This window comes from Calidris pugnax, unplaced genomic scaffold (genome assembly GCF_001431845.1).
Source record: "Calidris pugnax isolate Ruff unplaced genomic scaffold, ASM143184v1 scaffold14, whole genome shotgun sequence".
Classification (NCBI taxonomy): domain Eukaryota; kingdom Metazoa; phylum Chordata; class Aves; order Charadriiformes; family Scolopacidae; genus Calidris; species Calidris pugnax.
The window spans coordinates 5,147,768-5,164,162 of record NW_015090793.1 but is presented as its reverse complement, the minus strand read 5'-3'; the positions used below and the strand labels follow the sequence as shown (position 1 = coordinate 5,164,162).

Below are 16,395 nucleotides of genomic sequence, written 5' to 3'. Positions count from 1 at the left end.
GGGTTTGCTTTTTTAATATGATGAACTAAAAATCAAACATTAGCAAGATTTAATAAAAGTTGGAAGTTTTATGAAGTTGACAGCTTCTCTTGAATGCTCGTGAGACTGTACAATGCTTTGCTGCCAACTGCCACAGAGGACTGGTTTAGTGTTTCAGCTTCGTGCAAGCGGTTGCAGGATGCTTTTCACCAAGACTCTTACCACATGGAGAGAGTGAGTGAGCGAGTGAGCTCTTTAGTCTACTAAACAGCTGCATGGTATTACAGTGATGCATACCACATATTCCTCAGCTTCCAAATGCTTGTGCACCAAATCTGTTCCAGTACATGACTGAGATGTGTAATTTCTAGTAGCGAATTTCTCGGCTTTCTCAAGAAAGCAGAAAAGAACTGCAATTGCTGGCTTTTATGTATACTTTTAAAACATAATTTAGTTAAGCCTTACCTATTCATTCAACTCACCTGATGCATTTTGCAAGGATCCTTACACTGCTTCCTTTCCTTGCAATCTAGTTCTGCATAGCAAAAAAAGGAAAACATTTCCTGTGAGAGTCAATTGGCAATTACAGTGATCAAGTGAATAATAGAATCTACAGAGAAGTATTTTACACATGTGTATTGGATTTGTATCTACATGCACATCTGCATACACTGTTAGTACTAGTTATATAAAGGCTGTCACATTTGTTTTCGGGCATTTCCAAATGTGTGATAGTTCTTTGCAGAAATCATCCTTTGAGTTAAGCAGTCAGCTCACGTGCACACATTTACTTTTTTTGTTTCTATTAAAGTCAAAGGCTTGTAAAGCCTTTTAGGAGTTTAAGACTCTTGACAATAGTGATAAAAGAATGAAGTGGTCTGGATATATTCTTTCTGTACAGAAATATGTGAGGAATCATCTTTTCCTGAATGACAACATGGATGTGTGGGATCCTGCTGAATTATCCAGCCACGTAATCCATCACTGTGCTTGTGATATGAATGTCCTCTGTTATGTTGTCTCCATGTCCTGCTTGCTTATTGTGCATGGAATGGGAAGGCCATGTGTTCAGAGCCCAGCAAAGCCTTGTGCTCTCTTGCTTCCTCAAGAAGGACATGTCTTCTGAGGCCAGTGTGGTTCATGAGGAAAGTGTCATACCATCCCGGATTAGGCAAACTGATTTTCCTGTACAGCATTTACTCCATGGGGGGAGGAGAAGACAGCTCAAAGGAAGACCTAAATTTAAGATACCTCCTGAATACATACTTTGCACCCAGTTCTTTCTAATATAGTGTTCTCTGGCTCTTTGGAATCTCCTGGGCAGGGGAAATGCAACAAGACTGTGAGTGAGTCACCACCAGAAACTTTCATACCTGTCAGACCGCGTGATTAGTGTTATAATTGCCTAGGTGGTCTTTGATACAGAAGCCAGGGTATGTATATGTGCCGTAAAGAAAACTTGGGACAAACTTGTTTTTAAAAAATGATAGAAAAGAATACCACAGATGTGTGGAATTAGGTAGACTATCTTCTTAGTTTCGTGAGCTAGTGTGTGTTCATCTTTTCAGTTGCTTAAACATAGCTTAGTGTTTTAATGTTTGTCTATCCTGAGTCTCAATATATTTGAGACTCTGTACTCAGGAAATGATTGGCAGGCCAGCCTTTGAGTATAAATTTAACTTCTACCAATGAGTGAATTCTAATTCCAGTAGAATTTATAGCAGTTCAACGGTACCAGGAACAGGATTTCTGTTCCTTTGGCTGCAGAAGTTTTGATCAGTAAGATCTAAAGGGGAACAAATGTGGTGGAGTGACAAATCAAGTTATGAAGGTGCTACTAACAATATTGTCTTGAATAGATTTAAGCAGAGCAGGCCAAGATTTAGATGTGACACAAATTGAGAATGACAGAAGAGTGTGGACCAGAATATGCTTTTCCTAGAGTGGTCAGTTTACTGCTTGCTGGCAATATCAAATTTACTAAAATAGTTAATTTTGTTTGTGATCCAGTCTTTATTATCCCCTTTCTTTGAATCCCATAGCTCTTTCTCAAGCAGTCAAAAGTGCATCCATTGCATATCCTGTTGCATGTGACATGGCATATGGCACACATGACATGTGGAAAGTGCTATGGATGCTGGCTTTCTGGTCAAGACCAGCTCTGCTGCTTGAAGTAAAATTAGCAAAAAATATATATGCAACTCAGAATTGTGTAGAGACATGCGGAAGTCAAACTTATGTCCAGATTAGGGGCCCAAGTCCCTAGGAAAGTAACATGCAAAACCCTACTGCAGATCTAAGCTTTGGTATTGTGGTTTTCTAGCATGCAGGGCTCTGGTGAACTGGCAGCACTTCTTCAGGGTCTATGAACTAATTTCAGCTCCTTTTTTTTTCTGGTTATTTTGTTTTTTTTTCCTGAAGTCACTGGTTACTGGGGTGGTCTTTTGCCTGGTGTGTTAAGATCATCAAAAAGGTCAACTAGACTTTTTTTTTCCTGATGTGAGTAATTTTTGGACTGAGAATTCTCAAATAAAATGTTCTGTGGAGCACTTCTAGTCCTCTGTGTCGTCCACATAGCCATATATCATGCAGCTCAGAACTTGTTTGTTTATTTAGTGATTCTCATTCTAATTTTGCTTGGGGCTATTCTTAATGAATGGAAAGCAAAATATCAGAATAGAGCAAAGGGTAAAGATCTGATGACAACCTGTGGAGTTGTGTTACGTTCTGTTAATAATAGGCACATACGGCTTAGTCTAGGAAAATTTAGAAGATAATCCAGTAATATAACCAAATCCTGATTCATTGGTATATAAAAAGCTGCTCTTGGGTGAAAGGAGAATTAACTTGGTTCATTTTGATGAAGACACTTTAAATATCCCTGACACTTGCATAGCTAAGATTTGATCTACAAAATTTTAGGAGATAAATAAGAATAAAAGACCCAGACAGCTGTTGAGCATATGGCTTGTATTGTGGCATTACTCTAATTGCCTGAATCTCAGAGTATTAGCATAAATTATTAGGTAGCTATTGAATTTATGTGTATATTTGTGATGTAGTGTGTGTGTGTTGACCTGAATTTTTTCTTTTTATTTCTTTTCTTTGGAAAACATGTCTTGTTGATTTCTTTTCATGGCTTGCACTTAATAATCTTTTGATTGCTGTTTTATAAATAGCTTCAGCTAAACATATTTATAATGTATCCAGGTGAAAAACACATATATATGTTGTGCTTTTTTGCAGGGGCTGGTGTTTTTTTCCTTTCTTGTGCTGAAGGAGAGCAGATCAGCTTTCTGTTCGACTGTATCGTCCGTGGCATCTCCCCGACGAAAGGCCCTTTTGGTTTACGTCCAGTCCTACCAGGTTAATATAGGAAGTATAGAGTAACCAAGCAAAGTAGGAACTTGCCATGTCTAGCACTTACTACTGTGATTGTAAGAACAGCCTGCAGACACTAAGGGTGTAGAAAGTGCAAAGTGGTTTTCATTCTGAAATGTCACAGTAGAGACTTATCAGTTGAATGTACCCTGTTTCCCCTGCTGCTTTGGCTCATTCATATATCTGGTAATATTGCTAACTTTAGCCTTCTCTTATTTAACAGTACTAAAATATGGCAATTTTAATTGAATGGGACCCTAACCTTTAGTTTTAAGCTTATACAGTTCAACCTGAATCCATGTCTGCATTACTATTTTGATAGCTTAATAGAAAACTAACTTCTGGGGCATTTTAAGTTCATCTGAAACACTTAGAACTAAGTCTTGACAACCTTAGAAAGCTTTGTCAGGCCTCCAAATCATGTTTCAGTTTTGCAGCTTGAGCTTCTTTTCTGATGTGTGAGGATTAAATTCCTTTTCCTATTTTGTAGTAAAGGTTACATGCACTGTAATGTCCAGGGAGGAAATTAGATGGCATCATAGTAAGCCCTGTTGCCTTTTGACTTTAGCGGATGAAGAAATATACTATTGAGTTGTAATGGTGAGAGTGTGGAAATAAGATTGGAGAAAAATATCTGTGAACTGGTGGTGGGATATAGAGCAAATAGGCTACAAGAATGGTGAAGGATGAGGTGGGATTTGTGGGAAATGCATAGAGTTTCTGTTTAAGTGTTAGGCAGTTAGTAGGTGTTTGACAGGGTTTTACTGCTGTTATAAGATTAAGATAATTGCAGGAAGGAAACGTGATGCAAAAGATTAGATCTCGATGTGAAACTTGTGAAAATAAATTATGAAAAGTTAGTTAAGGTAAATGCAGTAGATACGAGGCTCAGTTCATCTCTTCTTTCCCATAGTTGTAACACCAAAATAAATAAAATAATCAAGCAGAATAGTGGGAAATAACCCTCATTCTTCTTACATGGTGATCTGTGTTTGAGTTGACTAAGTGGAGTGTCAAAAAAAGCAAACTAGAAAAAAACAACAACAGAAACCCATAACCCAGTGCTGATACTTAAAACTTTGCTATTGAATGCATATTCTTCTGCTTATCTGAAACAGTATTACATGTATACCACTCCTAAATCTTTCGTTTAACAAAAAGTTACATCTGGAAAAATTAAGCCTACAAGCAACTATTCTGTTGTCCTTTTTTAAAGAATATTTACTTTAATTTTGATTTTAGATGGCACATTCTTTGAAAAATCTTTTTTTAGAGGCATGTAGAAGAAAATCTGCTTTTGCATCTTAGTTTATCAACTCTGCTGTTTGTGGGTTATTATACATAGCCATATAACACGTTGCCTTCCCGCCTTCAAGAGCTCTGACCTCACTGAAGCACGTAAAGTGGATATGGAATATCCTGGGGATGATTTGGTAATTTTTCTAAAGGAAGAAGTGTTTTCTAAGGTCTTTTTTGTTTGTCTTCTGTGCTTGATGGACTTGCCACTAAAATGAGGTGAAGGTGTACTCAGCCACTTGATTTCACCTTGTTTCCCTGAAAAGAAGCAATCTTCTGTAGGGAACTGTATTTATGTTCTTGCAGAGTCCTCTGCAGCCCTTTTCCAAGCTAGTTTGACCCCTCTAACTTTTATATCCCTTGCCTCTTCCAGTTTGTTGTCATGTCCTGTGTACACACCACTTTATAACAATTTTTTTATTTTTGTTTATGTTCTCCTTCATTTATTATCCCATGCAGAAGCTTGCATGGACCTGTTCAAGGCACATGTACAATACTAGTGAGTCATCCATAGACTAATTTTCCTTATCAAGTATGCTGTTACACTGAAAGTACTGTATTGCTTGAAAAGGTCATATCTTTTCCAGCTGCATACGGTATCTGGCAAGAGTATTGAAATTCACCCAATCTTTTGAAAGGGTTAGTTATTAAGTAGATTAATCACCTGCATACCTCAGATAACTAGATCAGAACTTTGAGATTGGGGATTCTACCAAGAAACACCTAGTCAGTATTATTCATATTTATTGCAGTGCATGATGCTATGCAGTATCAAATGTGCTTTATATATATAATGTACTGCTTTTGGGTAATTTAAGTCTTTTACAGGAAGCAGCCTTCTCTGCACAATTTGATACTTGAATTTGGCTGCCTGCTGTTGCCTGTACTTTTCCAACTTAAACATGTTGAATATGGTTGAATAACTTAGGTGTTTTCAAGGAAGGAGAACACACAAAGGGTGTACAGAGAAAAGAATATAACATGGTGAAGAAAAAGCCACACTGACAGTGTTCTTGGACACCAATATAATCTAGAGACATTACGCGGCAAACATCTGCTTAGTCTGAATTTGTAAAAAGGGTAATGACTGAAGCCAGTGGCTTCACGTACAAACACCTCAACATATAGTTAAGTGGAGTGCTGAAATATTTAAGTGTTAGCATGACATTAATAGGAAATGATAGAGACTGGTTTGAAGAGGACTGCAGTTTTCTTACTTCCCATGGTGATTCTTTAAACAAATGTAAACAGCCCAGTATCCAAAAGGAGTTTGTAAACTGCATGTGCAAGGGATATTTGCTCAAGTAGAGTACTTCTTTCCAATACTTACATCTTCTTTTCAGGATTGTAGTTTTTTGAAATATACCTTCCTTAAAAGCTTGGCATTCTTATAACATAGATATATGATTACTGTATGTATTTCATTATGTTATCTATAAAATATGTAAGGAAAAATCTGTGCAGTGGAACTCGTGAACTTGACTGACCATTGCAAAGTATCAAAATCTGGTATAATCTCTCATAGCTGATATGCTTTCGGCAGCAGGTTAGAGTAGAGAATTCCTGAGATCCCTTCCAACCTGAATTATTCTGTGAATTTTGGAAATGGTTATCAAATGAATGTGACTATTCTTATGGTAAAAATAATTCCATTATGTGTACACCCAAAATAAAAGAAAGAGGACATTAGATGTTTTACAGTTTACTACTATGTGATATTTATTTTGGGAGTCCATTAATTTTGCAAATTTGTACCAAAATACTTCTATTGGTAGCTCCATTAGCAGATGGGAGTCTTTGATTTGTTAAAGGTTGCATGATCAGGTCTCAAATTTAAGACATATGGCATTAGGTGGAAATGCAAAGGGTGTGTACGTGTCTGTAGATGCTTTTAGGCAATGTAATGTTTTACATAAAGGACTCAAATGAGTGACAAGATGTCTTCGGATGGCCTGTTTTGCCCAGCTACTTGTTGGAAGATAATTGCAGTAATTGGCTACCTGCAACTGGCAAGTTTTTTTCTTGAGAAGATGTTTAGAAAACAGATCAGAGAATTTTATGTTCTTGTCTTGACAGAAGTGTAGGTATTGATAGAGTAATGAATCATTGATTGCATGGTTTGTAATCTATACTGAATTTGCATGCATATTATTTGAGAAATGTTGTTTTTTTTTTTTTTTAATCAAGTGTGAATTGAGTTTCTTCTTTTCACTAGCAAAATTCATCTTGAATGCCAAACATGACCACAGCAAAGGCCCAGCAGGCTATCAGTGATTTCTTTGATCAGTGGGCAGACCAGTACTCTCTAAATCTGGCTAAGGCTATGGGACAGTCTAGTCCTGCAGGCTGGAAAGACCCCAAGTGTAATGTTGGTAGTCTTGATGCTTTGGATAGTCTTTAATTTTTGGAAGCTTTTTCAGGCTGTTTTGTGACTGACTGGAGAGTGTGCAGTGCTGCTTGCTGAGGATCTATCTGATGCTCTTTCTTTTTGTTGAAGCTTGATACGCTTTTGGCCATTGCAAGACAGCTCTGTGGCTGCCTTCTGCAGTATCTGTACCGAGTGGGTCCTCCTCAAACTTTTAGGACATCTTTTCATTCCTCCAGACATCTTACAAGGTGTGGATATGTTAGCATGAAGGTGAGGGTCCAGGCCTGATTTGCAAATATCCCTGCAATTACAAAGGAAGAAAGAAAGGAGAGTTGTTCAGCCTAACTTACCTAACTTTTTTTAACGAGGTAATTAAACAATGTTGCATTTTAAAGATGCATATAATCAACTATATCTTAGGTAGCTGCTGACTTGATGCAATACATTTTTTCCTGACAGGTTCTTACTGAATACACCAGGAGCTTTGAATTACAGTGACACTTTATTCATATGTTACCAAAGTATTCAAAATCTCCCACGATGAGCAGCTGATGTTGCTTTAATGAATATCCACCAACGTAATATAAAAATAAAAACTCCATCAGAGGCATTTTTAGCCCAGCCAAATTTGATGTAATCCTTCCCCTTTGCCCCAAAGCAGCATTTAAGGAGATTTCAAGGATTGTCTCACACAAGAGATTTTTATTCATATCAAGGGATACGTTTTTGTTTGGAAAAGGATAAAACACTTTCTTAATTGAAGGACATGAGCGAATCTAACTGCCTAGATTCCATGGGAGTAAATCGTGTTATAAGATACATTTGTTTAGAGTTTGGGAAATGAAGATAGTAATTGCTCTTAGAGTTGTTGGAGCTACTGGAGGATGTTGTGTGGGCAGAAGCTCTCTGAACTTCCTTGAACAGCTGTCTCAGTACCGGTCATGCTGCTTCCATCCTCCTGAGTTAGCAATATGGAAATTATTACACAGTTATTTAGAGACTTTGTATTGTGCATCCATAAAGTATAGGATGATGCCAACAATCTACTGTAGAAAAAAACTCTGGTTTTTTTTTTTTTTACCATCTTTAGGCCATAATTTTCCAGCCTTAAGACAGGAGGTCATAGATTATGCCCTTAAGTAAGGACTGGTCTCTAAAAGGGGGCTGCCAGTGACTTCAGTCCTTAGTATGATCTTGTAACAAAACCTCCTGATTCGTGCTTGGTAGTCTGTAACCAAAAATACTGGTATAAGAATCTGCTGCTTCTGGAGAATAGTGTTGTGTGTGTTTTCTGTCTTGCTTATTAGCAGAGAAGGTTAAAGGCAAACCAAACTTCAGTAAAACTGATGGACAATTATTTTTATTATCTGTCTAATACTTTAAGTTTACATCTGTTTGGCAGATTTTGAAGTTTCTTCTCTGGAAATTTCCTAGTACTTGCTGAGAAAGGATTCTTCTAATCAATCTTCTGTAAAACTGGGCAATGAGGGGTCACGGCCCTCACACAACTATGAACCCAATTTTATACACACATTTTATACAAAGGCAATCCTTAAGGGGAAGTGTAACCAAATAAATTATCAGTCTGTTGGACTAGAGATTTCATGTTGTTGAGTGAAATCTGTTGTGTTCTGTAGCTGTGTGGCTGATAGGGAATTTGGCTTTAGGAGCAATTGAACATATGAAATAGAAACTTACTGAAACTTTGCTTCAACTTCCCTCCTACCTCCCTGTCTTGTATTTTATTACAGGCCAGTTTTGCAAGATCAGTTGCTTGACCAGGTGTTGGGTGTTTTTAATTATCTTTTTCTGTCTGTAAGAGGGATATCAGTTACTAAAAACCTAATAATTGTGTATGTGCTGCAATAACATTCTGAAAACCTATATTTATCTAGTAATTGTATTCTTAGAGAAGTGAAGAGATCTTTCCTACTGACAGTTCTTTGCTGTGTGAAGGGCTAGTGTCTGTTGCATCTTGGTTTGTCTAATTTGCTGATCTGTTATGCCAGCTTTATACTCGAAGTTGAACGTTTTTGGACATAAGGGCATTTAACTAGATAGAGCAGAGTAACTGGAGCAGAGGACATTCAAAAATAGATTCAAGCAGCAGCCTGTAACACTGTAAGCTGCTGAGCAGATCCTTGCATAGACCTGTCTGGGTTGCACCATAGGTGCTGGTGGCCAAATCTTGTATTTTCTTTTGGCAGAGGTCCATATGGAAGCATTGGGGGTTTCGTTTGAGTAAGTAGTTACACAGGTTTGAACTAGTCAATGCTTAATATGAGTTGTATTGCAGGGAAATAGGAATGGAGACCTAACAAAATAATCTGTATCAAACAGTCCTCTCTTCTGTTCTTAAAGTTAAGTGTGGAAGGTGTCAGACACATCAAACACTGTTTGAACTGGGAGGCGCAGAGGTCACAGACCCTGTTTGTCACAGGCATTGTTGCCTTATCCCTGTTGGCACATCTTTGATTTCCAACATATGTTGTTATAGAAAGACTGTGTGTGTCTGTCTTGTTCTGCTAATCTTATCCAGACTGTAGACTCGTAAAGGCAGAAACCCTCTCTGCATGGGGAAGAAAGTTCAGCATTGTCACTTCTGCTCTTGTGATGCACTAGGATCTACCCAGGGAAGATCAAAAAACGAATATGGTTAAAGAGGGGAGAGATGAGGCAGCTTGTTTATCAGGTAGTTTATAATGTAGGGACTTCCATGGAGCCTCAGCTCACCTGGCTTTGACTGTGGTGTTGACAACATCAAACCCAAGTGTTTTAAAACTGAAAGACCTGGCATGAAAATAAAACTTTTCTTTTATCATTTCAACTGTTTTTATTTTACTAACTCAACCACAGCAATGTGTAACCCTTTTCATCCTTTTTCCTCTTATTAAATGATTCAATGAGTAAATGTTTTTATAGTGTGCTACTACTACCCAGTTGATCAGACATACAAGAGCAGCAGTTGTGAGGAAGCTAATCTGTTTTATCTGTCATTAATTCCTTTCCCTATGTAATTAATAAGAGCTACTGAAACTTCCAATGATGGACAAGTTAGCAGACCATATCCTTTGCAATTGCTGAACATGACACAGTTGTCAGTGCTGTTTGAAGATATCTGTAAGATTTCTCTTGGGGTAGTGGTTATGATTATTTCCAACATCTGGTTTTATTGTTGTGCCCGGCTGGAAACAAAATGCTTTAGAGGAAACTGGCCTGTTTTACTGATGAAAGTTCTTCCACATTCTGTATAACTTTTGTTTTTTCTCTTTCTATTGGAATAGAAGGAGCGTTCTTCAGTGAACTAAATTCAGCTGGAATGGCAAACTTACTAAAATATACAGGGAAAATCCCTGATAGGACATTTTAGGAGTGATTTTTACTGTTCTAACTTGTCTTGCATTAAACATGAAGACTGAGGGCTACCAGGTTGCTTTTTTCATCTCCGATTTCTAAACTTAATGACCTTCTGAACATCAAACTTGAAAGCAATGTCTTCGTAAATAGATAACTTGGATTGGAAGGTGTCAGATAATTTAACCACTATGAGTTTGAGTTCATGATGTAAATTTGTACATTTGTAGGATGAAAATTTGATGTGAATTTGTTAGATGAAAAATTTGGTCTTTCTCAATGATAAAATTCCCAATTACTTCAGTGAAGTCAAGACATATTTTAAAGGTCACATTAGTTTTCAACTCCACTAGACCTGCTGGATGCTGATTATCTCTGTAGCTATTGCATTCAGTGCTGTGCACTTCAGGGGTCTGTCCCTGGTGGTAACTCTTACAGACATTGTGTATAATCTCTGAAAGTCTTTGACACTTAAAATAATAACTTATTATGTGGCATTTCTCCAGGATGTGGTTGAATGCAAATTGTCCCATGCATTCTCAATCAGCATTTTCCCTTTCCTGTAGTAGAAGGTCAAACATAAGAACAGAGTACCTAACATAAGAATGTGTCTTTTCCCTGCCCCCCTTCTTTTATATATTTTCCATGTTTCTTCTTTATTTATTTATTTATTTTCTGTTTCTTTTTGAAGATCCAAGTACAAATCCAGCCTATTCAGAAGAAAGATTGGCTCATGAAGCTTTGCAGTTAGAAAAGCGCTTGAGCTTGCTTTCTCATACAAGTCGCCAGGGCAGTGGAGGTAAGAAATATCTTTAATTAAATTAAAAAAAAGGGTGTTACTCCCTTCCCAGAATTTAGAAATGAACATATATATGTAATCATAAGATGATGAGCTTAAAAAAAAAAATAATAGAGAAATGGTCAAGTATTTGATTTGGCTGCTGTTGCTTGTGGGGCAGTTCTCTAAACAGCGTTGTCTGAAGTCCATTGATGTAGATTAGAGTTTTTCAACTGAACAGAGCAAGTTGGATCTAACTCTATCAACACAGGAAAATCCTGTAGTATGCTGAACCTTACCGAGTGTGTGTAAAGATTCAAAAGATTTGTCTGTGTCAAGTTTGATACCTGCTTAAGCACTTGACTCGCTCCAGCCTGTGAGATGAACTGACTTGTGTAGCTCACGCATCAGGCCTACAGCAGATTTTTGTAATAAAACCTGGGACTCCTGTGCTCTGGTTCTGAGTGCTCTTTGTGCTGGTATCTCTGCATGTCCCTTCTGGAGTTGTTTATGTATCAAAGTAGAACTGGTGTCTAGCACTGGATTTGTAGAAGGGCCTATGCCCTCAACTGTGATTTGAATTGTTTAATAACAGAAGTTTAGATCTTCAAAACATCTGCTTTGCTCTTGACTCTAAAGCTGACAAGCTTAAAAATGGCCCTGTGAAGATACTCAAGAGCTTAATTATGGACATGTTTCTATACATGTCCATTGCTACTTTACTCTTGACACTGCTGAGTAACATGGTTTGTGCCTAAATTCCACTGAGACTTCCTGAGGTTTTTCTTAGTTAGCATATAACTACCAGACTTGACTAGGCAGATAGAAAAGAAATGAGAACTGATAGGGAAGCCGGCCTCCTCTTATAATCCTGTCACTCTGGTTAGAAAACGTGGCCCAACTTTGTATACGTTCTGTGATTGAGATTATGACTTGAATTTATGGCCTGATTCTCCTAAGAATGTTACAATCCTCGGAGAATGAGGAATCCTAGAGTAAGATTTCCATATTCTGTTATTTGAGTTTTGCATAGGAAATTTAAATATTTGTGTTTATGGGAAATATAAGAACAATATTGTCCTTGTAAGTTTGATGGGAGGACATTTGCCTGAATCTGGAGATCTAGGTTCTGCCACTGCCTTGGAGCTCTACATAGTTAGAGCATCTTCTCCAAGATTGCGGGAGGGCTTCCCTTCCAGAGTTCTGAAGTGCCTAAAGTATTTCTCTAAGAGAAGTGATTTCAAATAAATTCAACAATCTGATTTTAATTAAAAAAAAAAAAAAAAAAAGATATGGGTTTTGTAAGCAGAGTAAGTTTTATTTAACAAGTATATTTCTTCTTCTGGGCATGTTGCTGAGAACTACACTTAATATTTTTGTAATTCATGCCTTCCATCTAGACAGCTGTATAATTTAATCCCAGGTGTTACATTTAGGGGGTCACAAGCCAGTGTCATGCAATGAGTCCTTGGGCAAATGAAAGGATTAGATTTCACTTGATAAACATTGCTATTTTGTGATAGTATATATCCAGAATTATTTCATGAAGAGCAAGAGAATTGTTCTAAACTTTTCCTTCAACACTTGAGAATAGAAATAGCCTAGTAACACCAGAAGCTGGGGTCACAATTTGCAGTGGACCTTCTTTTCCTCTTTCTACCCCATCTGGCAACTTTATTGCCCAAGGTTTAAAGTGAATAAAATTAATACCCACAAAATGATCCTGCTGTCATCCTTTATTTTCACATTCCTTTTAAGAAGGAAGGAAATAACATTGTGGAAGGAAGGAAATAACATTGTGGAATATGTGTCTTGCTACAAGAAAGTGGGTTTCTTTGTATTTGTGTATGTGTTTGTATGATGTTTGTCTTCTGTAAATATGCCATTTCATGCCAATGTTTATTTTTTTTCTTCCATTTTCTGTCTTGTATAGCAGTAGTTACCTGTAAAAGTGTCCTTCTTGCAAGTATCAAAGAGACAAAAGAACTTTCTTGCAATATGTGCATAAATGAATCACAGAAGATATTTTTGTATATAGATATGTAATAATCTTTTTAATAGTAGTATTCTAATTTTTTAGTTGTTAAAGTGATTTATGGTTGCACTTTGGTATGGATGTTATGAAGTACAATGTAGGAGAGCTCCAAAGAGAGAACAGGACTGTCTTAAGTTTGATTTTTATTTTTGCAGTCTCGTTAATGTTCATTTTAATGTCATTCAAATAAGATTTAAATAAAAAAGTACAAATAAGATAATACTTTTGTTGATTCAGATCAAATAGAAACAGGCAATGTCTTATCTGGCTTTGGGTCACAGTAACAGGGTTTTCTTCAAAGCATCCTCAGCTATTCTGAGTCTGGGGCTTTGATATAGGAGTATCTAAAATAAAACCAATTGACTGTGCAAAAGTAAAATATGGTTGAAAAGGGGAGAACTTGGTGCATCTAAAAATTTAGCCTTGAACGCATTAGGTTCCACAATGCTGTAGGCTTATGGCAAGGTAACTTACTATTTTCATTTTATTTTTCGCATGGGGCTAGGAATTATTGAGGAATTCTGGCTTTGTGGCAGAAGTTACTCTTACAAAAAGCCAATGGAATAACAGGGCCCTTTCTGTTTGTATACACTTGCCATGCTTCAGTCTGTTGATTGTGTTTTAAACATAGGTTGATGCGTTTTCTTTTTCTAGGAGATGATAGAAGTCTTTCAAGCTCATCTTCAGATACCAGCCACTCGGATGTTAGTGTTGGGAGCAGATTGACAATTTGGCCTGAACAGTCTTCAGCCAGCACTTCTCAAGAGAGTCACGGACTGGCAGCGGCAAAAGGCATTCATCTTGGGGAAGAAAAGACCCTTCCAGAAGGGGCACGTGGCACCACTAAACCACCTCCAAAGCCCCTCCGATCCAGACAGCTACAGGAAATAGGTCGTCAGAGCTCGTCCGACAGCGGAATAGCTACTGGTAGTCATTCTTCTTACTCTGGAAGCTTCTCTTCCTATGCTGGGAGCTTGGACATTTGCCATGGTGATGAGTTTGGATCGCTGCTAAGCCTGCCATTGAACTTTCCTTCAGATCAGAATCTATGTACTTGTCCTCACAGTGAGCCCCAGAGAGGTGCGGGATCAGAGTATCAGGTTCCCAGCTCTCTCAGGCATATTTACGATATACCCAGGAGTTTGTTACAGGCAGCTTCTAAAGATGTGCAACCAAAGAGTACAGATTCCACACTACCCAAGGACCAGGGCTTGTCACCTCAAGGTGCGAGTGACCCAAAACTGCTACTACCACACTTGGAAGCACGGAGGGTACCTGAGCACAGCCAGGACAGAGGGAGGCCTTCATCCTTGCTCGCAGAAGGCACCAAGGACTCAAGTGATGAGACATATGTGGATTTTGTTTCGAGGTGGTCAGACAAAAAACCTCAAGGACAGGTGTCAGACTCCAAAAGTAGTGAGTTGTCACCACCTAGTGGGGCCTCAGCTGACCCCTGTGAGACATGTAGCCCCCACCTTGGGATGACAAGAGCTCTTTTTTCAGCTTGTCCAATCTGTGGTGGACTAAAGGTAAATACCTAACACTGAGCAGATGCTAACAAGCCTTAATTAATAGAGCATGATTAATTTAAAATGACTTAAATTGCAAGTCATAAATAATATTGTTTCCTTTATAATTTGAACTGGTAATAACTTTTGTGTTTATGCTCAAGTTGAGAGGCTTAGCACACGGTTTCCTCAAAATCTGTTCCTGATCAAGAAAACACTGAAGAATACAGGCCATCAGTCATCATTGCTTTTAAATTGGCCAATTTTGGGTTTTGATGTATGCAAACAGCTTACAGTGACAGAGACAGAAGCCTTACAGGCTCATGAGAGGGCTGAATTTGTCATCTAATAGTAGTTTAGCTTGAAGGACATTGATCTGTCTTACTGCTGGTATTTTAAAAGAAAAAAGAAGGGAGGCTAAATAGTATGTGCTGCTTTTTAGGTAACCACAGTACAGATTTTTAATTCTATTGTTGTTTTTCTTTTCTTTATCATTGTAGTTTGAACATATCTTGCATAAGAAGCCAGATCAGTGAAGCTTCTCACTGGGGAAAGAGAAGATAGTGAAGTTAGCATGGCAATCCATAGCACGTCAACTAATCCAGTATATTTATAACAGACCAGTGACAGTTACTTTAGAGGAGGTGTGCAAAAACTCGTAAGTGTACTACCAGGACAGTGTATTTGCAGGAAAAAATATCTTTGATCACCAGTCACATAAAGACTTAAAACCTGAAGCACTGAGATTCGTATGCCTTTCTAGACACAGTTGTTACTATGACTGATATTGCCATGAATTCTTTTTGAACAGTGCGAAGCTCTTGGCTTTTTAGGGCAGTAAGCTTTATATGTTATTTGTATATTGCATGGACAAAATATTTTTGGTTTTACCTGTTCTGGAGAAGACCTTTTTGGTGAACATGTTTGCTAAACTAGAAGAAGGTAAAGCTGTTTGTCTTAGTGAGCTGTTGAAAGGCTGGGAAGGTTAGAGAGAGGGCTTAAATTAAGGAATGTGTGAAGTAGGGATTCAGCTAGAGAGACTTTTGTTTGAGGAATTAAGTATTGCCACTGAAGTGTATACATTTTAATTGAACGTGTGGGATTACATAAATCACTGCCATGAAAGGGGGTTGAGTGTATAACACGTTATGAAAGAAATATTATGAACTTGAGGGATTGTTTTCTTCTCACAAGGTATTTCATGCATTTGCATTGTTGACTGCCTTCACGTGTATGAAAACTGGAAAATGCTGTCTGCCTGAGGTGCTTGTATAGTCTCTGTAATGGCACCTGGGGCAGTACTTTGTCACGTTCTTGCAGCATTTGGGAGGTAGGGAGGCACTGGTGTGATAGGTCTTATAAATTTGTGTCTACACTGATCACGAGGATCAGTGTTCTTCCAAGACCATCCTTGCTAGCCATGGACACCAAGGCCCTTGCTAGCCCTCTAGCCTAATTCTGAAAGCTTGGCTTGATGCAAGGGCCTGAGATTCAGCCTCCCTCTTCCATTCTTCTTGCAGCGCAGGCAGTGGTGCACACAGCAGTGTTTCTGCTGCTGCCTTCTTGTGTCTGCTGCCTGTAGTTAGAGAGAAGATGGGAAAAATCATAGAATCCTAGAATAGTTTGGGTTGGAAGGCGCCTTAAAGATCATCAAGTTCCAGCACTCCTGCCATGGGCAGGGACACTTCCCAGTAGA

At 38.1% G+C, this 16,395-nt stretch overlaps 1 protein-coding gene across 1 annotated transcript in view; it reads left to right on the top strand.

Moving 5' to 3' along the window:
- DOK7 (docking protein 7) overlaps positions 1–16,395 on the top strand; it is a 66,630-nt gene that overhangs the window by 12,668 nt on the left and 37,567 nt on the right. Inside the window, exons 5-7 of the mRNA XM_014966666.1 lie at positions 3,226–3,345; positions 11,070–11,177; positions 13,846–14,720. Of these exons, the coding sequence (XP_014822152.1) occupies positions 3,226–3,345; positions 11,070–11,177; positions 13,846–14,720 (1,103 nt within the window). The remainder of the gene's footprint in view (positions 1–3,225; positions 3,346–11,069; positions 11,178–13,845; positions 14,721–16,395) is intronic.